The sequence below is a fragment of the Tyto alba genome, unplaced genomic scaffold (assembly GCF_018691265.1).
Source record: "Tyto alba isolate M040663 unplaced genomic scaffold, T.alba_DEE_v4.0 Super-Scaffold_6, whole genome shotgun sequence".
Lineage (NCBI taxonomy): Eukaryota > Metazoa > Chordata > Aves > Strigiformes > Tytonidae > Tyto > Tyto alba.
In genome coordinates, this window is record NW_024881327.1 from 11,221,300 (window position 1) to 11,245,321 (window position 24,022).

Consider the following 24,022-nt stretch of genomic DNA (forward strand, 5'->3'; position numbering starts at 1 on the left):
CTGTTTTACTTGCAGAGTAGAAGCCTACACTTTACTGAGACAATAAAACAGAAAAATAAAATCATAGCAAATGGAAAACCTAACTCTTTAGCATACCTAAAAGGCCAGACTATCACCTGGAAACTGAAGGCAAGGCACTGCAATACAAATATTTCAAATCAGGAACAGCCATCACAGAAATTTACTTGACTGCAATAAGAGCTAGTGGTTTATCCTCCATGTTTTTTTTTTTTCTTGTTGTTGTGTTGTTTTGGGGCTTTTTTGTGTTTTTTTTTTTTTTTTTTTTTTTTTTTCTTAAGTATCTTCTGAAGAGAACTGCAAATCATTTATCAGCTTTTCCATTGTCTCACTGTTAATCATCAAACTCCCATGGAATGGGGATTTTGCTTCTGTTTTTGAGAAAAGGTGATCCTCAAATCATATGAAGCATGCCCAGGAGATGCTGTTGTTTCCAGGTGTGTAAGGTTGTTTTCATAGATGCATTGTCCATAGTCTTTAGTGCAGCACTTTTGTCAGTGGCTAGAGGGTTTTTGAACAGGTTGACAATAATATCTCAGAAGTATTTGCTTCCTGACAGGTCTTTTCTGTTACTTTTTTCTCCCGGCTTTAAAATTTCATGTTACATTTCTTTATGTAATTTCTGCAGCAATTAGAATTCATTTCTTTTCCTTCAACAAGAAATTAACTCTCCTTAGTCTCAGAAAGCTGCAGAATGGCAGTAGAGGAGAAAAGATTCCTTCTTCTCTTCCCTGACTGCAGTATTCAACCTTGCAGCAACTAAGCATAATTTCATAGAGTAATATAGATTGGAAAGGACATCCAAAGGTCATCTGGTCCAAAACCCAACTCAAAGCAGGGCTTAGATCATGTTGCTCAGGGTCTTGTTTAGTTGAGTTTTGAATATCTCTAGGTATGGAGATCCCACAACCTCTTGAGGTTACCTGTTCCAATATTTGTCTACCCTTCTGCTGTAAAATATGATCTTTATTCTTGATACTGATTATCCATCTCCCCAGTTATTTTCTGCATGTGAAGTTACCAATATTATATTTAGGCTGCAATTAATATTGTTTTAAAATAATAACTATAATTAATTAATTGTGAAAGTATACAGTAAATGGGAAGGAATGGACTCAGTGATTTAGGATATTCTTTTCAGTCTTGTCTATGGATGGGGTTCGGCTAACAGATTTAGAGATATGGGTTTAGAGGTTCATAAATATGGACCTGCATGTGAACTAGGTGTCTAAACTCCAATTTCAGTCAGTGTGGATCTGGGATGGGATTTAGTTGTCCCTGGGTAAGCTTTTAACACCATTTGAAATGCCCTCAAGGATCCTGTCCCAGAAGGGCACATCTTCCATAGATCATATGCCACCTCTGCTAGCCCCACGTAGGTGTTTCTTGTACTCTAGAGAGTCTGAAGTGACACCAGACACCTAGGTGCAATGCTATAGAAATAGTTCATACACATCATTGTATGAAATACAGAAAGACGATGTGGCATAAATGGCCAATGACTGACAGGTAAACATTCAAAGGCTTGTGGTACAACAATGAATACAGTATGAACCTCTTCCTTATTGCCTCCCCACTTTTGGCAGCACTGTGCTTAAACATTCAAACAAAAAAAAAAAAAAAAAAGAAGACAGCAAACTTTCAGCTTTATGTAGCACACTAGTTTTGCCAACTCTTTTTTCAATAACAAGGTCACAAGTACAGACCATCCAAAGGGCACATGTGACAAGTCACTCTGTTCTCTGTACGCATACATGTGAAAGGGAAATTACCTAATAATTTCAGTTTTTATCCCTCAGGATTACTTTACAGTACATATTTTTCCACATTTCTATTGTGCCATTAATCTTTATCCTGTGGCTTCTGCAGAAACTTCTTTTTTCCCCCCACAAAGGCTGCCAGGCTCCTGTTCTCCAACGGGTCACAGGTTGCAGAGGAATCCACAGAAACAGGAAACCAGGCTTCCTCAGTCAGTTTTGAAATACCAAAACCTGTTTCCTTTCTACAAAAATAAAGCCTGTCTGGGCATCCTCTGGGTAGACTCACTGTATGAGCAGCAGCTCAGGAGGAGGGAGAAGCTACAGGATTTCTTGTTTGGGAAATAAATGTGCATTTACAAACCAGCAGAATGAAGGAGATAATCTTCTTGCTGATCCTATTGCACTTACAGAGTGTCAGCACTGGATTTAAGACTCCCCAAAACCTCTGGACCACAGGCCAGGATGGTGAAACCTGGACAAGTCCCTCAAAAATGACTCCATCTCCGACCTCAGTTGTGGAGTCACCCCATTCTAAGATCCCAGCTGCCGAAGAGAGTGCCTCACAGGGACCCCCTTTTGCATCTTCAGGCAAGCCTCTGGGAATGAAACCAGTGAAGAAAACCTCCAATCCCACAACCTCTGCCCTTGCAAGCCAGTCAAATGGACAGCAAGATGCTGACTCTGACAAAGATAAGATGGGAAGCTCATCTGGCAGCAAAGGGACATCTCCACAAAGCAGTGCTAGAGAGGTTCCTCTCTATCAAGAAGTCACTACAAGCTGGGATACAGCTACAGGGAACAGATATCTCAAGCAGTCATCCCACAGCACTGGTATCACCAGCACCCAGCAGGATGCCAACTCCAAAGCATCCAGCTTTGAAACTACCAGGGGAAAGTAAGAAAAGTTACATATTTTTTCTTGTCTCCTATCTTCTGCTTAGGAATGGTTATTTTCCTGTTCCCAGTAAAATAATTGGCAAAAGCCCTAGTAATTTCATTAAAATTGTTTTCTGGCCTTAGAGAAGACCATCTAAAACAAGCAAGGGAACAAACCTGCAGTATTTACTCAGTTAAAACCATACATTTGTGTGCAGAGTAAATGTTGCAATATTTTATTACTCAGGGTAGTTATCTCAAAACCAAAAGGAAAGTCATTATCATATCTGGATAGAAAAAGACTACAATAGATGCCTGCCTGTTTTATGCATAATAAAAAATAGTTACTTTTTTTTCCTTTCTTTTCTTAAGGGTAAAAGGAATTGCAAATGCACCTTTTCATTTGGAATCTACTAAAAAATGACTGTGTTAGTAAACCTCTCCACTAAATTGACAATACAAGCAATTAAGTGTACAAAATGCATCAATGTCTGACAATTTGAAACACTATTCTATGATAAAAACTTATGAAAAGTGGTGCTGCAGATGAATGTGCATTCAGAACTGTGTAACTTAATACATAATAGTTGTGCATAACAGAGTATATAAAATTGTACTGTCTAGTTTTATAGCTCTGGAACACTCTGTTATTTTATTTATTCTCTAATGTCTTAAAATCTCAATGGGGATGTTAATACTGACTTTGGAGATGTTGAAAGGTTCACTTAATTGCTGATATATATGCAGATACTGGTAGAAAATGGAAGACACAAAGGATTGGTTGTTGTCCATAGTATTTATGGAGGGTAGGATTTCAGAATATAATTTCTTCTTTTGATAGTACTTGCCCAAGTGTTAGCATTCAAAAGAAGGAAAAACTCTTTCGCTTGAATTCACACAAAGGAGAATAAACCACACCTTAGAAATGCTCCTACAATTATCTTGCTACGTGTGGCTGAGAGATAATGTTGCTTCAACTCAAAGAATCCTATTGATGTGAGCATGTTTTGGGTCATCCATAAATGAAATAATGCACAAAGACTGAGAGGAAAGGAGTCCTTTGCCTCCTCTTGGAAGAGATACCCCAGTAAGGAGCTGTGTTTCCCAGATAGCTTTCCTAGCATACTCCTTGGGTTGTGAATGTCATCTGTTACAACACCTTACTACAGTGTTCGGCAGTGTCTGAGTCAACCTGAGTTAAATGGGTTGTCTTTATATGTGAGTGCTGATAATTGCATCTCTATTAAAATAGATCTTGACATATGCTAACCTTAGAGTCCTTAGCTTTCTCAGCTTTTTTCAAGAATAGTATTCCAGTGAGATTAATCTTCAGAAAACCTCTGTGAATCAGCTGGTATTGTTTCCACCTGTTACATAAGATATAAATATAGAAAGCAAAAAATTAGTCTCTGGTGAACAAACTCTCATATTTTATTTATCATAATGGGATGTGGTCGCAACTGCAGAGAGGCAAAATAAACAAATATCATATTGGTTAGCACCCTATTTCATGAGTGGTCGATGAGCAATATGCTGTGCAAGATGCATAAAAGTTTGGGTTTTTTTTTTTTGAGTCCATTGAGAAAATTAGTGATAAAGCTAGGATTGCATATCAAAGTTACAGGAATGTTTAGCAGCATGAAACCCCAGCATAAAACAGAATGCTGAATCCCCACTCTCTTTTCCAAACTGCTGGGCCTTTCTCTAGCAAATGTCTACAGTTCTAGGTGTGGCTCGATCCTTTTCACATTAAGATCCTTGTGTTAGAAGCCTTGCCTTCCTACCACATACAAGTGTTTTTACAATCATCTAAGGTGTCCTGAGCTTTTCTTCCAGTTTTGCCACTGACCCGGACTGTGACTCAAGTAAGTCACTTTGTTATTCTGTCTCCCTTTCCCCATGTATTAGACCTGGATGAATCATAAAGTCACTTGTGACTCATTTTTTTTCAGTAAAGTCATGAAAAAATGCCCAGTCTATTGTGCTCAATGTTACAGATCACTGCTGTGAAACACCTGGAAAGCTACTGCTGAGAAACTATGCATAAGAATGCAAGCATTTTTATTTATTATGTGCAGGTGTTATCCATTTCTAGCATATGTTTTATTTTAAAAAAATATTTTTGCATCTTTATTGCAAATGAAGTGAAAGAGATGCTGTAAAACTTCCAATAAAGACATACATCTTGCTTTGAGCTTTAATGCCTGAGCACAGCATGAATGAGTTAGTAGCAGATTACATAGTTGTAAAGTGTACTACCTCTGAGGAATTTCGGAAGCACAATTTGCTTTTTTGGTTTTACTTTGAATGAAAGCAACTATTTGGTTACAGTCTGTATTCCAACCTGAATTTTTGAGTGACCTTGTAGGAACGGCATGACTCTGTAATCCTTTATAGCAACCCATTGTGCTAACATATGTGCAGAGATGCTGATGTTAAGAGGTTCCATAGAGAGGAACAATAGAGATAGGTCAGTGAGAAACAAGAGGAAGGAAAACAAAACAAGAATGAGCATTTGTTGTTTAATATAATTGAAAAAATAGCAATACATATACTTTGTTGGAGAGTCTCCAGGGCTGTCAGATTACCAACAAGGTACAATATATGCCCATTGTACAAGCTTAATTACCCAAATACCCCTTTCCAAAGGAGGTCATGTGCCTTACTGGCTTAATTACAAAGATAATTCCCTCATTATCTCTACCCTAGATTATGTGAGGACTATATTATGTACACATATCGCATGCATACTAGAACAAGATCAGAAAAAAGTTCAGATTCATTTTGTTTTTGCAGAATTCCCATTAAAATGTCAGAAGAGCATGATTGGGAAATATTTAATGGATTTTAAAAATCTGCATCTGAAAAGTATTTCTGACAACCACCAAGTGTGGCAGGCAGGACACACCCAGATATAGCAGCTAGCCTCACCCTGGATGCTGCAGTGCCAACCTCAAGCAGGGGAGGCAAATCAGTGAGTCAGGATCAGCCCTGAGGATAGTGACCAGTGCAAGACACAGCCCAGTGATCGCTGGGCAAGTCCATAGCAATGGGGTAAGGTCAAAGTTAGGCCAGAATGTCAGCTTGCAAGTCAGGATTGGCACTGGTGCAATGTAGCCCTGGGGTGAACTTCAGTGGGGCTTCTGAGCCCCTGGGCAGGGTATATGAGTGAAGACTCCACGTCAGGCTGGTCAGGGTGAATAAGACCCACAGCTGCCATCCTGACGAGTTTTCATTTGATTTTATTGAAGGAAATTCAATATTAGAACTGTCAGAATAATATTTTTTCCCTACTGAAACAGAACCATATTTGCCATAGACCATGACTTTATTTTAAAAATTCGTCTCAGGTTTGCTTTTCAGATTCCAACAGGACTTCTGCGGGCAGAGATGTAGTGCAACAGGCAGTCACCTGATGAGGGGGTACAGTCAGTAGGGCTAAAGGCTCCAGATTCAAGATTCTGCTGTTAATAAAGGAAAGCTTAGCTTTGATCCTCTCTATATCACATCCCAATGTGTTATTTTAAGTTTTAAATATCGGGCATATTGTTATCTTTAAAAACTCTACAGTCTTCCTTATTCTTCACTGGAATGAAACTGCAATGAAATCCTGTTCTTTCACAGTGAAGGGGAACAATTTTATAGTTAATCTTAGAATAGGTACAGGAGGACATAATTTATGGATTTGATAGCTACCTGCTCTCAAAACATTTCAGAAGAGTGGTTTCTCTGGTGAGGTGTCTCCACTCTGGGAGGGCCTGCACCCAAGCGTTCAGAAGAACAAGGAAACTTCATAGGAACCACATCTGGAATGGCCTGAGCAGAAGGAAATTACTTTCTTCACTCCTAGCAATGAATTTGACTTAAGCTCTGAAATGTAAGGCTTATGTCTCTACAAACAAATATGCATGCTTTTTTCATTTCTACCTATCTTCAAATTTTCATGCTATCCGTATCAATTAATAAAGAAACGCTGGAAAATTAGAGTTGTGTGACAGCAGCAGAGAGTTTTTCCAAAGTTCAGTGACATTAAATGTGAGCACCAATTTGGTGTCAAAGAAGAAAATTAATAATACGTTCTTTTCAATTGAGCTCATGTGAGATACATCTTTAGACTGTGGAGAGAGACAACTGCAGTATTTCACTGTATAAAGCAGTTTAAATAACAGTGGTGCTAAGGAGCAAGTCTGAAGTGGAGTCCTGAGACTAGCACACTCATCCTTCCATTCTGAAGCCAGTTTTATTAATTACTATTCAAGGCAGCTTCTGAATACATGAGACTTTCATTCAGGCTGTAAATCTCCACATTGTTGGATGGCTCTACATTACTCTTTTCTCTTAGTATGTGTGTATTACACATTTTCTAATTATCATTAATCCACTGAAGGTCTTCATAGACTTCCCCTGCCATTACTCTGGGTAGTGGTGAGGTGACAGTATTTTATTACTAAGTACAGAAGGGTTTAATAAAGTCATCACCAGGGACGGATTTGCTTAGCTGTCACATGTGGTAACAGTGCTGAAATATTTCATTCTCATGATCAGACCTCTGCATTTCTCCCCCCAAAATTGCTTTTGCCTGTATCAGCTTGGTAGAATTTCTAGTGTACCAACAAATTAAAACAAATGGTTCAGCTCAGCAGATGATTCAAATACATAAGACATGTAGAAACATGATTTAACTGCCCAGTTAATGCAAAGTTCACAGTCTCTTTTGATCATGTCATTTTTTTAATGTAGCAAACAATTCTTGATTCGATTTCTTAAGATTTTGCATCACTGTGCACTTACAATAAATAAAGCCACGCATGGCTTAGGTTTCTGCCTCACTAGGTATATTCACTACAACCTGAAAGGAGGAACCTCTTGTACTTGGGTTGCCTTGGTGGCTAAGTGTCAGAGCATGTTTGACAAGAAGTGCTTGTTTTGCCCTCACAATGTTGTATTCCAGCCATGCAGAAGGCCTTTGCAGTGAGCCCCTGTTGTCCAGCAGCACCTTGAGTGTGCTTCTGATGCTTGGCTGTAAGCCCACAATCTAATTTTCCTACATATGCTGAATGCAATGTTACTCCCATTGTAGTCCTAAAGACCAAAACAAATAATTCACCCGAGTGCTGGTATTCACTACTTCATTGCTATTTCATCCACAGAATAAATGGGGCAATGGACATAATTATGCAGTTCCATAATGATGCATGTGGCATGGTACCAAGAAAATTTAACCGTCCATAGAGAATTTTAACCCAAGTATTTAAAGATTGCTGCTGTCTTCTGCTGAGCACAGAAGTAAAACAGTTAATAGATGACTGAGACTGCTGGTGTGAAGTAGCAAAACATATTACTGCATCGTGCAGATTGGGTACTACTGCACACTGTACAGGAGCACTGGGGTAGGGCAAGAGCTGCACAAGGTCCATGCGATTCACAGACTTCTTGTATATATCAGTGCACTAAGGAAATTTTTCCACTGCTGATGTCCCATGCACAGAATTAATTAAGGGATCTGTTTGCTCCAATGTGTTGGTCACTTTTCGGGCAGTTCCAGTGCCAGGGTGGGAAGTGGTTTACCCAGCTTGCACTGCCTCCCAGAGAGACCCTGTGGGGTATTTTATCTTTCAGGGAGAGAAGAAATGGTAAACATAGGTTCATACAGTCCTATACTGTAGGTGATAAAATGTCTGAAAACCAGATAATAATTCAGGAAATAACAAAATCCCAAATTCTGGTTTTCTGAGACAGCCTTTCAGCAATGGCAGAGTCATGACAGATTGTTTTCTGTAGCACAGGATACATACCACAGGAAACATTTAAAAAAAAATATACCTCCACCCAGGTTGCTTTTGAGACACTCACAAAGCACTTAAAAAACCCCAAAATCCCAGAATCTTTTTCTTTTAGCCTCCTCAGAGTCTAGTTATTTAGTTTTTCTGCGATCAGATTCAGACAAGGCATGACTATACAGATGACATGTGAAATTTTTTAATGATGGTAATAAAGGTTTCTGTTTATCTCATTACACTATTGCATTAATGCTCCTGGTTATCTTTGTTTCATCTGCCATGGGAACAGCAAGGATTAGGAACAGATGGTTTTCCAGCCCTATTAATGTCTCTTCACACCACTACATGGATTAGGATTACTGTAACAAACTGGACACAGTGTGAGGATTTACCTCCCACTCAATGAAAACATTCAACTCCTTGCATCATTTCATTTAAGGTACACCAGAAACATCTCCTCAAGTTTCCACAGAAAATATTAATTCTTACAAATCTAAAAATGATTAACATTTTAGAAAACTGACACTAATTCCTAGAATAGATGTGGCAAGTAAAAGAACAGAAGCAAGGTGTCCCCATATGTTTTCCAAAGGCATTATCTGTGTTGACAGATAGAGAATGAAAGTGTTACAAAAGACAATCTTTCTGACAAATCTCAAAGCATCCATTCTGTATTACACTCCAGGTAAGTAACACCGTAGGTCATAGGAAAAGCCTGGGAAAAAAATCACCTTGAATTTCATGAACTTTGGTTCATATCCTTTTTTAAGGGCCCCTTAAGAAATCAGTCAGTGACAGCATAAACATACAGATCTGCATGAGTAAGTGGCAAATCAGGTACAAAGCAACTGGCAAGGCATTTAACCATTTAATGAAGCTAAATAAGAAAATAGAAACTGCCCAAAACAACACTATAAACAGATTAAAGAACAACATTCACCCCCAGAATTGGGATGGATCTTCTTTTTTAATATTTTCATTTTGTCAGTTATAAAGGCTGGTTTTTTTGGTCCTTGTTTCTTGAAGTGGAGAAACCATCACTGACATACTGCAGTCTCCTTTTCTGTATGTTACAAAAGGACTAACAAACCAGTGAAAAGCAAGTCCACTGAATGTCATCTGAGAAGCACTGACAGTACACAAAACTAGAACTACCTTAATGAATTTTGTACTCTGGGTCAGTTAGATGATAGAAAATAAATTTATATTCCAGAGGGAAAAACACAGAATTAAGACCCTTTTAAAGAGCAGTCTGCGTTTTCAACTGTATTTTACTGGATGATTCTCAAAGCAGATTAATGGACATCTTCTCTAAAGTTTAAGTTCTACCTGTGGGAAAGCTTGATTATTTTGAAGGGCTCTGAACACACACAGAGAGAGAGAGATATACCCTAAAAGAGCTCATCTGGCTCACAGCAAGGCAAATTTTAAAATGCTAAAGTAGATCGGCAAAGTTCTAGATAAGTGGAAATTGTGAGTTAACTTTTGTATCACAAGGTAGGACATACAATTGGTCACAATAGTAAATGAAAACTTGGATGAGACAAAGAGGCTGTTCACAGTCCAAGGCTTCAGCACTGTGCATACAAAAAAAGGAAATGAATGCTGAGAGTCAAATTTGTATTTTGTAATAGGACAAAATGTCAGGACCCTGAGTCCTGAAAAAAAAACCATTAAACAAATGGTACAACTCCCCCCATCTGATACTTCATTGTCAACAAGTCATCTGTTTCTCAGGGCTAAAATCATATCCTACAAAATATTTTACCATCACATACTATATTATATTACATATTAGATGCACTCTTCAGAGGCTGTCCAGACTCTATATTCCAATCTGCATGTAAAATAGATTTCCCAAATTGGTTTGTTTATGGTCAGTCCCTAGTAAGTATTGAATTTTTATTTCAGCTGAGATTCATGCATTTCAGAGCAAAGGAAGCTAGGCAGTGAACCTAAGAAATGAACAGATTTTGGATTGGGTTTATAATTTCTCTTTGAACTAGAGCTTGTATTTTTGAAAGATGACTGATGTCCATTTAAAGAGACAGAATTTACCATATCAAAAATGTGAGGGGTCTCTGTAGTCCCCTAGTGGAGTTCAAAGGAAGTTGCTGAAACCAAAACCTGGCCTCCCATGCAATAGCAAAAAAAACCTTGTGAGGGTGCTTGGTCTCCTTATAATCTAAGTGTTTACATTGTGACAATCAACATCATCTCTCCTCCTCCAAACATGACAGGTTGTTTAAAGCAAACTGAAAATGTATCACAGCAATGTACTTTTATACAACCTAAATTCAGGGCCTAAAAACTGATCTTCATGTAACAGCTTTTCAGACTGGGAAAGATTCTAGCTGAAAAAAAAAAAGACAAAACAACAACAAAAACAAAACAAAATAAAACAAAACAAAACAAAACACACACACACACACAAAAAAAAAAAAACCCAGACAAATAAAAAAACCCCAACAAACAAAACAAACCAACATGAAAAAAATTATTTCTTCCAAACCGTGTCATTATATGTTTTTATGGATGAATGCACTTAACTTACTGTATTCAGAAGAACAATCATATCACCCCAATGAGATAGATATATAAGCAAAGATCACAGGTTCACAGAACCGTAGGATCATTCAGGTTGGAAGGGATCTCCGGAGGTCCCTAGTCTGACCTCCCGCTCACAGCAGGGCCAGGTGTGCGGTCAGACCAGGCTGCTCGGGGCTTGATCCAGTCAGGTGCTGAGCTCCATGCTCGTGATTGCACAACTTCTTTGGGCCCTGCTCCAGTGCCTGGGTGTCCTCATGGGGAAAAACCTTCTCATTCTCAGTCTGAACTGCTCTTGTTTCAGTTTGGGCTCTTGCTCTCCTGCCATGTAGTGCTGGGAAGAGCCTAGATCCACCTTCTAAATAGCCTCTCTGTAGGGCCTGGGGGGCTGCTGGTGGGTGCCCTCAAAGCCTCCCCTTCCCCAGCCTGAACAAGCCCTGGCTCCTCAGCCTCTCTTCACAAGGCGTCTACCAACTCCAGATGCTTGTAGTATCTGTCCACAACCTCTTTGATGAGGTGTAAATGAAAACACAAAATGAGAACAGGTGTAGAATTGAGATTAGTATTTCATAAACTATTCTGTGAAATACAAATAAACTGCATACAATGTGAGGGAGGCACAACCACCAAGACGGGCGCTGACTTTAAGGACGGCTCCAGCTCTGGGTCCTTTTGTATTCCTTCAGCAGCACAATAATCTCATTTTCATGATTCAGTGATGTTCAGCTGCACTGATTCAATAGCATTTCTATTAAAAGCTAAGTAATCTAATCTACTCATGGATAAAAATAACTCATTTTCAGATATAATATGAAAGGGGCAGAACAAAAGCTATACCCTTTTTTGGCCCAACTACCACCAGTGCTGCTGCTGAGTGGCTTTAGGACCACTTGCAAGGATCTGTGCTTACAAGCAAGCAGAGGCAATCCTGTACAGGTACACCTGATACTCTGTAGCTGAGAGTTTTTGTGAGGGCTTGTTTGTTTGTTTATTGTGGTGTTTTTTTGTTTGTTTGGTTGGTTTTGTTTTTGTGGAAATGTACCCAAAGAACAGTTTACAGTGGAAATGTGCTGTGGAAGGGGTCCTTGCAGTCTCATAAACTTCCACTCACCCTAAGGAAATTATAATTTTACAATGTTAGTGTAAACTGTACTGTGCTTTTCAGCAACACGCGGTATTACAGTGTCAAGAGGGCCGGTTCAAAGCCTGCTGAAGTTGAACAGAAACCTTCCCGTTGACTGCGAAGGTATTCAGAACAACCCAGCCATCGACCAGATAACTTTACCAGCAAGCAGCCACAGCACTCCTTTGGAGTTAAACAGATTTATTTTCTCCTTTTGCTGCCCTCCTCCCTGCAGGCCGCCTGCTCTCCGTCACCACCGCCGGGGAGCTCAGCCGACTGCACCGGCACCGGCGGCCTCCCGCCTCCGCGGGCAACGGCCGCCATCTGCCGGCCCTGCCCGGCAGCGCCTCACCCCCGCCCCGCCTTCACGGCGCCTCCTCCCTCACGGCGCCTCCTCCCTCACGGCGCCTCCTCCCTCACGGCGCCCCGCGGTCTGTACCCCCTCGCCGCCGCCGCCCCACGGCGGGGCCGGTAGCCGGTGGAGCTGTAGGGCGAAGGGGAGGTCTCGGCCGGGCGCCGGTTTACCGGCCGGGCAGATGGCGGCGGTTCCCTCACGCTGCGGGCAGCCGGCGGCGGGGGGGCGATGGGGTGAAGCCGCGTTGGGGGCGGGCGGCTCAGGCGGGGCACTCAGGCTGCCGCCGAAGAGGTGGTAAAGCACAGCGTAAACCCCGCGAATTGCCAGTTAGCCGAGGGTTTTAAGAGTGCTGGCGACGCGCCAGCGAAGCAATGAGGAGTTTAAGGGCTCTTGAGCGTCCCCTGAATCAGGAGGCAGGGACATATGTAAGAGCACGTGCTTATACGGCTACTTCAAGCCAAGTGGGGCGTTTTTCATCGTATAAAGTCAAGCCCAGCTTCAGAAATCTTTACAGTAAATTCAGGAACCGTATTTGCTGCTTATGAAAGCTTACACAATAAGTAAACTACTGCTGCGACATGGCCTACTGTTTGTCTTCCAGCTGTGCCTCACAGGGCAGGTTTCTGTAGGCCGCGTGGTTACATTCTGCAGACAGGGAAGTTGCTTTTGCAGGGAACCGCATCCCTTTGAGGTTGCAAGATGTTGCCCAGCATTTCATACCAGATACATACATATATATATACATACACCTCCATATAATGAGGTTGATGCAAATCGCTGAAGATGAGTCAGCTGCACACAGGGAAACACTACAGTAACCTGTCTTACACTGTCAGAAATAAGGTTTGGTTTTTTTTTTTTTTTTCATTTGAGGAAAATGCATGTGTTCGTACATACTCATGTAAACTGGGCACTGGTCTCCTTGCTACCAACCCAGTGCAGGCAGCCACTGTTTGCAATTGCCCCGAAGCTACTTCTGTTTCACAGTTATCTCCAGGCTGCATCCCTTCAATTTTCTGGCCAAATGTGGAAACGAAGAAATGCTTCGTGGGAATGTTTTCTTTGTGGGAAAAGGAAAAGGACTGGTGTAAGCAGAAGAGAAGAAAACTTTTCCAAGAGGGTATTAGTGCAAGATCTAGATAAGTTGTATGGGATGTGTAAGATCCCAAAAGCTAAAGGAAAACTTAAAGGCACTGTCTGGGTCCCGCTAATACCCTGCCAGTTGTAGGCTTTGCTCCAGCCATGTGGGCAGGGTCCATGGCCCATTAGCTACTCAGGACTTTGAATTCACAATGGCCAGAAACCCCAGAGGACTCAGGCCTGCCAAGGCTGCAGTGTAGACATGCTTATTAGTTGCAAAAGAAACCGCTCTTTGTGCTATGCTCTGCTTCTCAGGGTCAAACTGCACATGATGCAGAGGTAGAGTAGCAGTATTTTGATTCGAGCTGGAAATACTGCTGCAGATATCACAAGCAAAGAGGCTATTTCAAAGGCCTGGAGACTCAGAGGTACTCTCCCACACTTTGCTGCTAGTGAGCTTTCCTGGCCAACACATGCAAGAGGAGGATGAAATCTGTCACATGGGCTTTATGCCAGCCAGGGACTTGCACTGCTCTCTGCAGTCCAGATTTCTGTTGTATGTTGTGAGGATTTTGTTTAGTTTTAAAATACAGCTTTCCTGATTGAAATCAGGCTCAATGCAAAAGAAACGCTAGGCTCCTGCAGCTCTCAACAAAATCTGCACGTTAGAAGCCTGTGTTGCTGATCTGGAATACATTATTCCATGGAGGGTAAAGAGGATTTTCAGGTTTAAAGTCTTGTTATGCAAATCAGTTGTCTTCTGTTCTGCCATTGCATGAACACAGCCTGTCATAGTTCTTCCGCCACGCTTCATCTTATATTTCCAAATCTACATTTTTTCAGACAATTTGATTTCAAAATTATATTTACATTCTTAACATCTCTTAATGAGCTTATTTCATTGGTAGTATAAACCTAATTATGAGTCACACCAGGGGCTCTCTCGCTGTGAATATTTCTTCCAGTTTAGCCTGATCAAAGATTGCTGGGCCATGTGAGAACCACAGCTTCAGACATTGCACTCATGTAGCTTAAGAATGAGTTAAATAATCTGCTCAAGTTGAGTTAAATTTTTGGAAGAGACCAGAGACTCTTTCAGACTATCTTTAAAAACCAAGAGCAGTCCTTAAATGATATATTTGGGATGTATTATACCATGTTTTCCTTTGGAGGGCATCTCCAAATAAGCAAGTTCCACTAGCTCTTACCTTGAAGCTAGTCACCCTCAATAATCATGGTAATTAGTGGATTTACATTATGAATTTTAAAACACATTTTTTTTTTAAAAAAATGGATTCTCTGTATTCCATGGCTCTCCTGTATTTTACAACTGCTTTTTATGCCTGTTTTAATTGTTTTATCTTTTCATTGACCACATTTTCTCAGATGTAAAATGGAATTCAATTACCAAAAATTATACCTTGTGTGCACTGCAGAAAAGGTCGTCACTGACAGCACTGCTATATGTCTTCTGCTTAATCCCTTTCCTTGGCGAGCTGTCAAGTCTGCATGTGAGGGTAGAGCACAGGCTAGGGAGCCAGAAGCTCAAGTCCTAACCTCACTGCTGGATCATTGTAGCCCAGATTTTAAAAATCTGACTCCTATATTTGAGTTCTTGATTTTTAGAGATGTAAAGCTTAGCACTCGGCTGCCCAGGGTGTCAGCTCTTTGTTCCTCACTTTCCAGATAGCTAATGTGCAACAGTCAGAGAGGTGTGGCATTACATAACTGCTTGAGGTGGTAATACCATTTCAGATATCTTCTGATCAGACTTTATATGCCATCAGTTAATTGCTGAGAGTTATTCAGGAATTTAGATGTTTACATTCTCCATACTGAGTTTAAATCACAATCAAATCATAAACAGACTTGCCATGCTTAATCAGAGCTTCTCCTGAAGAGACAACTGTCTGGCCCAGTATTGCTTTCTGCACCTGTTAAGATATGTTTAGTATCCCATTCATACGTTGAGAGATTTTTTTTTTTTAATGTGCTGCACTTCAGAGAAAAAAAATTACAGTTTTTAACCCTGGTATGCAAATGCAGAACCCTCACTGCAGCTGTGAAATGGAAGAGACCTCATGCCTGCAGCGAGAAAGGAGCTCAGTAGTAGTAGTGCCCTGAGCAAGCTAACAAGTCTTGATTGCCCTAAACAACCTCACCTGAAACCTCCACCCACGTTCATGGGCCAGGGGCTCCATTTAAGCCCAGGGTTGAGCCTATTTTCCTTTTAAAGGTGCCTGTCCTTAGTAGCCTTCTTGGACCTAATTTATCACCTAGCCTCTGCCTGATGGGTCACTACTTGACCTGTTTCTGTCACCCTACTGCTGTTTGCCTGTCTCTGGTGCTGTGGTACTCTATGCTGCTGCTGAGGTCAGTGTCTAGTTTGAGTAGTTGCCTCTTCCTTACATCCTGTTAGGGAGAAGCCCTGCTCTTGCTGCTCCCTGGTGCTCAAGACAGAACCCCCGTGGAAGAGTTGTCTTCCTGGCCATGCCTGTAAGGGAGCTGTGTCCTCCTACTGAGCGCTTGGCAAGAGGGGGTGCCTATCCTCCCTTGCTGCTGCAGAGGTGTGCTGGAAGGGACAGAGGTACAAGCTCTCTCTCTGGCTAACTATGGACAGTGTTTAACTGCAAATATCATTATTATTTAATTATTACTGCTAGTCTCTGTGTGATACAGGAGACTGTAAAGGACCCATATGCCCCACCCAGAGGGGTGTTGTAAGTAACTTTATGATCCCTCTGCATAGCTAAAAGAACTTAAGTCTCCTTTTGATTCTTCCAAATTTATGTGTCTTAAACCTGTGTAGAGTTGCTCCTGGCTTCCACAGAGATAGTAAGAAGAGCACCTAGTCTTTAAGCTTATGGTTGAGAGCTGCATTTAATTTTTAGTAAATATTTATTCATGGAGTCTCTAATAGATACACACAAAAGGCTATAGCTAGAGGAGACAGACTATAAAGAAAGCATCAAACAAAAGCCCAGCCTTTTTATACCGAATTAAAAAGAAATCTTATCCTAATGAAAACTCTCAAGGCTGTGGAGGGTGAGTGAGCAAAATCAGATCAAAGAGACTCAATAAAAAAGCATTTTACATAAAACACATTATTCATCAATTAAACAGTATGTGTTGTGTGAGGGAGCACCACAATATGATATTTACAGCAAAAATACTGAGATGTTCAGTTTGTTGGCCTTAGCATCTTACTTCCTACCTTATCCTGATGATTTCTTAGGAATCATTTTCCAAATAAAGCACTACTGAATTTAATGTGAGTACACTGGCAGGATCTTGGTAGACAAAAACAATCACTTAAGGACAGACACTGATAATATTTTGTGTTTTGTGCTGTTCTTGTTTGAAGCAGTGTGAATCTGTATTAATGCCAGTTAAGTAAATGGAACTAATCTGCTTTTGTATTTCAATTTCCACTGTAAGGAGCCCATAGCAAGATACTGATTTCAGGGTCAGCTGGGTAATGTAAATATATATTTCCATGCTGCATTATGAAATCCTAACAGAACAACTACAACTGGAAGCAAAGGTTAACAGCAAACCATGACCCAGGAAGATGAACTTTAAGTTCTCGTACACAAATATTGGTGTGGAAGTATCAAATTCACCAGCCCTACAACCAAAACAATGTCTTGTCACTAACTTACCAAGTCAAATATAAAATGTGTTTCAGCATGGATAAGAGAATAATGTATGACCCTGAGAAAGGCTGTACTAAGTTGTGCGGGTTGGTGGGGAATCACTACCAGACCAAACAGGTGATTGTTCCACCAGCAGAAGTCCAATAATACTTTCTTGAGGATGCCTTCCAATCTGCAGTTGGGGGACTTCCTGAGACAGAAGTTATAGCTACAACTTTATGTTTAAAAAAACCCAAACCAACAAAACCTTAATGGTGTATTCTTTCATTAAATCATTTAACTGCTTTTAAAAATCCATTTTAGCTTCCCAGACTTCCAAATCTGGCACAGTCTATATTTGTGGAAATACTACCCTGACCTATTTTTTTTTCTTTAAGTTTAAACCTGATTTGTTTTGATGCCTCTTTGGCATAACCAGACAAACTGCATAATGAATACCATGACTTCACATCCCTCCTGCTCTTCATCTTCTGTTTGTATCTTTCTTTTCACCTCTCTCTAGGATGTAGGAACAAACCTGAATTCTATACTCAAAGTGTGGACTAACCATAAACTCATACATGGCAACAAGGAGTTGATGTACAGAAACAGCGGTGATTTCTCTTTGTTATTTAGTCCTTCCCTAATAATTTAATGTATTCGATTCACTGGTTTAGTTAATACAAAATACTAAATTGGCATATTTAAAGAGCTAATCACAATGACTCCAAGATCTTTTTCCTGATGATAGTTAATTTAGGTTGTCATGCTGTCTTTATTTGTGCCTGACTCTGCATTACAAGACCCTTTTCTGATAATTAGTTGGAAATTCAGTATCATGAGATTTCTGCTATTCTTCGAGATCAGCTTTAGGTTTGCTAAGCAAAATGACTTTGTATTGCTCTGTATAACTCTGTCATCTCCCTGTTCACCTACTTTCCCCCTCATTAATGAATATAAGGTCTATAACAGATCCATGTGGGATTCTGCTGATAAACTGTTTCTTGAGAAAGCTAACTGGTCTTTCACCTCTCTGTTTTAATGCCTTATTAATCTGTAACAGAATCTGTCTTCTTACTATGTGACAGATTGCTTTTTTTTTTCCCCCCTCTAATAGCTTTTGGCGAGTGACCTTGCCAAAAACCTCAGAAAATCACTCCCTTATCTACCTGCTTCTTATTCAAATAATGCCAATAGATTTCTGAGGCATGATTTCCCTGTACAAATTTGTCCTGAGCCATTATTCAGTTTATAATTTCTACTTAATTCTATTCTCTACTGTGGCTTCCACCAAATCATATGGTTTCAAAATCCAATTTAATACCTTGCAGTTTCTTGCACCCTCCTTAGAATCCCTTTTAAAAAACCCAGACCTGGCCTTGTACTTGCCAGCTCCTACATCCTGTGCTGCAGTGATCAAGAGTTTGTTCATTTTGTATGTGACTTCCTTCTCTGGGTGGGTGGCCAGTGGCATGGGTAAGTGTGGAGCTATGGCATGTTACTGCTGTGTGTGCCTTTGACCTCAAAATGCACTGCAGAACACTGTCTACATGTACCACAGTATTGCTAGGGCAAGGAAGGAAGAGTAGAAATGTCCATCCATAAAGTGATAGTCATGGGTGGTTAAAAACCTTACTAAACAATCCTTTGAATTCTGGATAAACAGTTTCAGTAGTTGGAAGTGTAGGTGTATTTTAAGACCTGTCATTACTGCCGCCTATGAGAGCTTCTTTGTACTTCGTGCTCCACAAACATTTACAAAGAAAATCTAAGATTTGCAGTATAAATATATGCACAGATGGAGAAATAATTGTTTGTTTTCTTTGTTTTTAATGGGTAGCTGAAGGACAAAGACTATGTAATTGCCCAAGACTACATTGTCAGTCTGAGAGAAACCAAACAATTTTAATAACTTAGTCCTATCCCCAAATTATGGGTTAACTTTCCCCTTTTTGTATAAATATATCATCATATTGTGGAAAATGTTATTTGTACTTTTATTTATATTTACCCTTTGTATCTTACAGGAACTGGTGCGCTTATGTCCATACCAGACTCTTACCTGCAGTGGTAGTGGACAACCTGGAAACCTTCTCATCAGGCAGAGCGAAGCCTTGCACTCGGGGTATTGGGTCCTGTGCTCAGAGGTGTGTAGAACTAAGAAGAAATAGTACTTCCAAGTACTTTAATTATCACCAGCTGCATATCACCAGCATAATTAATACAACCATGACTTTAGAAATGTAAAAGAAAACAGAAGGGAGCAGATTAGCATGCTTCCAGGTCTCATCTTCACATGTTCCTGTAGCAAGTGTAAAAGCTCATGACTTGGCATGCCTTTACTCTGGCACCCTCTGATCAGTCCAAAGCCTTCAAATAAGCCCACTGCCTGCTCCCCTTTTCTGGCATATTGTAAGGAGAGGTGCATATGTGGGGACGTGGGGAAGAAAATTCTTTCTGTGCAGTTTTCTAAGCTTGTGCTTTGTTGGAGCAAAAGGCTTCCCCTGAGAGGCATAAAGATTTCTGTTGTTACTTCTTTGCTGGGTGCTTCTTTCTGGCACAGCTTTGGTCAGGCAGTGAACCTAGAGAAGTAACTGGCCTGGATACAGTTTGTAAATAATGACTGTTAAACATATTCGGATTGTTATTTCTGGTTTGGGTGCCTTGTTGTACTCTCCAAACATTATATTTCAGTAGTAAATGAAATTGGGTTTTAATGTATGGGCCTGGAAAATGACAAACTGAAACAGCACCAACAAAACAGAGGTGGTCACATATTTTTCCCATATTGAAAAATTTCTAAAGAGTCTTACAAGTTGGTTTGACTGTTCTGAGAATCGTCCTCTAGGTGGTATGGCAGAACACACTTAAACCTTTGAAGTGAAACTGGGAATAGAGTATCCTTGTGATTTGATGACTCTGAAGTATAGTCAGTTGTATTGCAAAACTGTAGAGTGGACCCCGTGGTTGAAATGTTGCCAGTTTTTTTCCTAATTCAATCCAGAAGATTCACAGTAAATCTGATTTCTTTTTTTTTTTTTGTAGGACAATTAGATCCTTGTGCTGTTCCTGTAAATGAGTCTCTAGTATATACAGTTCTGGAGCTTGTCTATGTGGAGAGTCACTTTTGAAATAGCTATTCTGATTAATTCTTCTCATGGATGCTTCATTTTTGAGTGCTTTCAGGAATGGATTATGCTAATGCAGAATAAGGTAGTTTTATCATAAAATAAGACCATCCATACAGCAAAATAACGGAAAACTCTCTTGACTTCAGTTCACCTTAATCTTTATTGAGTTCTTGCTGATGAAAAAGCCATTTCTCAGAGGCAAAGCTGGTTGGGGATACATGCAAAGCTCCTGCCAGCTGCTGTGAATTTTAATATATATAATATTACATCCCTTGTGAAGGGTTGACAAGATTAACTACAGTGTAAAACAAGGTGGCATTTTTTTAATTCATTGGGAGGATTTTTTTTTTTTTTTTGCTCTGACAACCTTCAAATATCCCTTTCTGGAATGACTTAGGCAGGGACTGTGTGTCCAAAATGGTTCTGTAACCATTTTATAATTGTATTTTCTGATATGTTAGGTGTTCATCATTTTATTGTTTAGCAACTAGCAGAACTGTGCGAGGTTCTTTTTATTCATACTTTGTATTTAACGTATTAAAAGAGGCAAGTAGACTTACCATAGTTAGTTTCTTCTGTATGCCCAACTGCAGCATGTTCATTCTAAGCTGACTTGTCTGAAGTTAAGAAATCTAAAAAAAGCGATGGGGTAGCCAGGACATGCAGAATGTGTTGAGGCATCACAATAGCCATGCCCTCCTTACATCGACTTCCAGAGTGGAAATTTTCATGCTTTATTGGGTTAATATTTGTATAATTCTGTTTAAAATAATCAGAGTGGAAGGCTTCCAATGCGTACTAAATGTGAACTGGTGTGTCATAATTTCATTGTGAATACTTCTTTTACTGATTTAAAAGAAAATGCTGTATCACAATTGTATTTTTGTCTCACTCTGTCCAGTTTAGTAGATATTAATTGTAACAGTTTCCATAAAAGTTAGCAATATTTTATTCCTGAATAAAATATTCAGGGAAGAATTCTGACGGCACTAAATAGACATCAGGTTCCTTTAAAATCCATGCAGATGATCTGAAGGCTGCAGTACTGAAACTGTAATTGCTATTGAAACATCAAACCCTAGTTAAGCTTCACTTTCCATTTCAAGCAGTTAATGAAAGGATACATTTGACATGTAAGATAATATAATGTAGTTATCCAGGTATCCTACGACTCCTGTTTGGCCACCTAAAATAGGTTTAAAATGTTCTTGTTTTGCAGGTCCCAGACAACAACACACCACGCCTACAGAATCAAGCATAAAATAGTAACATCGCTGGAGTGGAAGTGCTGTCCTGGGTACACTGGGCAAAACTGCCAACCCAAAGGTGAGTAGAGTTGTAAGGATTTGAAACTATTCACTTCAACAAAGGAAAACAATGCAGTCTGATTTGTGGGCAAATGGCTCTGCTGAAAATCAATGCAGTCCTTTCTGTTAATTTAAAACCAGGAAAAATGCACAGTGAATTAAAATGCTTTGGGATGTTGACTCCTCCACACGAATTTCCAGAGTAGCTAAGCAGAATATCCTTTCCTCTCTTTCACTCTAAAACTCAAAATCTCGAGCCTTATTCCATTTTGTTAAAATATGGAGTTTGCATTCAGTGCATCTCTACTTTGACTTTTTAGTTATTGTGCATTTAAGTGCTTCGGATATTAAATTCAGGTCCCCTATTGAATACTTGCTGTAAAATTAGTCTATAGCACTGTGGCTCTTTTGGCTTTCAGTTTCAGGCTTTAAGAATATATGATAAAATAATTTATCAACTTTGTTTCTCTCTGAATAGAGTGTGACTTCTGTTGTTCATTTCAACAGTGTCTGAATCTTACCAGGTATTACACATGATCCCTGTGTAATTGTGTCCTTTTTTAACTGAATAGAGTGTTTTACCTCTGCCCTGGTGATCAAACATATGGCAAAGTACTGTAGTTTAACATCTGTATAATAGCTATTTCTTTGCTGCTGGCCTTAAACAAGCTACCCTTGAAAAATAAGATACGGCATCAGCATACATATTTTAAATAAATGAATATTACAAGAAAGGCCATCAGATGTGGTAGGGAATTCAATCAGCAATGGTAAAGTAGAGGCTGTGATTAAAAATTAATGTAGAGGAATGAAGAGAAATCACTGTTACTCACATTCAAAAGGAAAATTTCAATGCTGAGGAGCCAGAACCTCAGCAGGCAAAGATTTCTTTTCTGTGCAGCTGAGCATGGAGTCAGTTATTAACATGAGACAAAGTCAGACAGCAAGGCTGTCCAGTGAGCATGGATCAGGTGTTTTAAAGGTTTGCTTTTTAAAAAAATGCAAACGTTAGCAAAAATAGATTTAAAAATACTTATTGAAGGGGGAGGCTACAGATGATAAAATTGAAGTGGCATCAAAACAGCAGGGAAGCATTGACCAGGAAAAGAAAAGCTGTATAACTCAATTGGTAGTGACATCTGTGTAAAAATAAGAATAAAGGGAAATGTTGTCAAGTGTTACAGGAGCAGGTTTGAAATTACATCTCTTGGGTTCTATTTTCAAACCTCTTCTGGCTTGCTGAATAACTTGAGGAAGCCACTGATAATCTGCATACCCAAGTTTACCCATCTAGAAAATTGAGATGACACTTATCTCACAGGGGCACTGGGATATTTAATTAATTAATGCTCGTAAAAGTGCTTAAAGAGATTGGGATGAAAGGTGTTATGTCAGAAAGGCTCTTCTTCCCCGCGTCTGGAATCCTGCCTCCCATGAGGAGCAGACCACCAGCACAAGCCCTGCCTGTATTATTCAATTCCCATGAAGGGACGTCTGCTAATGAACTTGAACAGTTGGGAGCCCAGTAGCCTTGTCTTCAGGCACTCCATTTCTGCCGTGGTGGGGGGAGAGACATTGTAAGTTCTGCCTGGAGCTTTGCAGCATCCCTGAGCCCTCCGCTTGGCCTCTCCGCGCTTGATCTGCTCAACAACAGAGCTGTTATTGAAGGGTTTTGGTGCCAAGGGTACTGGGGTATTCTGACAATATGTTTTAGATCCTGGGAAGGCACTACTAGTGTGATGTGGGTTGCTTGTAGCAAATGCTAATTCAAAACGCCTTCTGGTTTGGCTTCTGTCTCAAAACAAATGAAATCATACGTAACTATTTCACTCAGTCCAGGCAGGAGGAAACACTTGTCACCTCACCATCTGATTATTACTAGACATCTGTAAACCATATTTAGGAGCCTCGTTGTGACTGCTTGGTTACAGATGCTTCTCAAGGTAACGTAGTAGTGAGTGAGGCAGAAGAGCCTCTGGGACGAGGTGTGTTCAGATCACTACTTCTAATGTGGTAACACGTGACCAAATCGGGTAAGACATGGATCCTAGTCCAGCATGGACAATGCAATTTTACAAGAAACTCTTAAAGGGAAAAATGTAGACATAATTTCTTACAAGTCTCAGGAAACAGTGAAATATGTACAATTCAACAAATAAAACATAATTATTTTGATTTGGGAATATCAAATACTTAACTGTGAGCAAAACTGCTAAAATTAAAGGGCTTGTAATTTCCGAGTTGCAAAGTTCATGATGTCACTTTTACTAAGCACAGCTTTATTTTAACTTTTCGTCTTTAAGCTGGAGAAAACACTGTATGTAGTAATGTCTGAGGGGAAGAAATCCCAGTTTGCTCATGCGCATACGATCCCTGAACACTGTATTATGTGTCACAAATGAGTTCAAGA

General features: G+C 40.0%; 1 protein-coding gene across 1 annotated transcript in view; it reads left to right on the plus strand.

Moving 5' to 3' along the window:
* The first annotated feature begins 2,080 nt into the window (after window positions 1-2,080).
* Window positions 2,081-24,022, plus strand: part of MMRN1 (multimerin 1) — a 46,729-nt gene continuing 24,787 nt past the window's right edge. Inside the window, exons 1-3 of the mRNA XM_032999389.2 lie at window positions 2,081-2,673; window positions 19,202-19,321; window positions 21,525-21,631. Of these exons, the coding sequence (XP_032855280.1) occupies window positions 2,147-2,673; window positions 19,202-19,321; window positions 21,525-21,631 (754 nt within the window). The 5' untranslated portion in view covers window positions 2,081-2,146. The remainder of the gene's footprint in view (window positions 2,674-19,201; window positions 19,322-21,524; window positions 21,632-24,022) is intronic.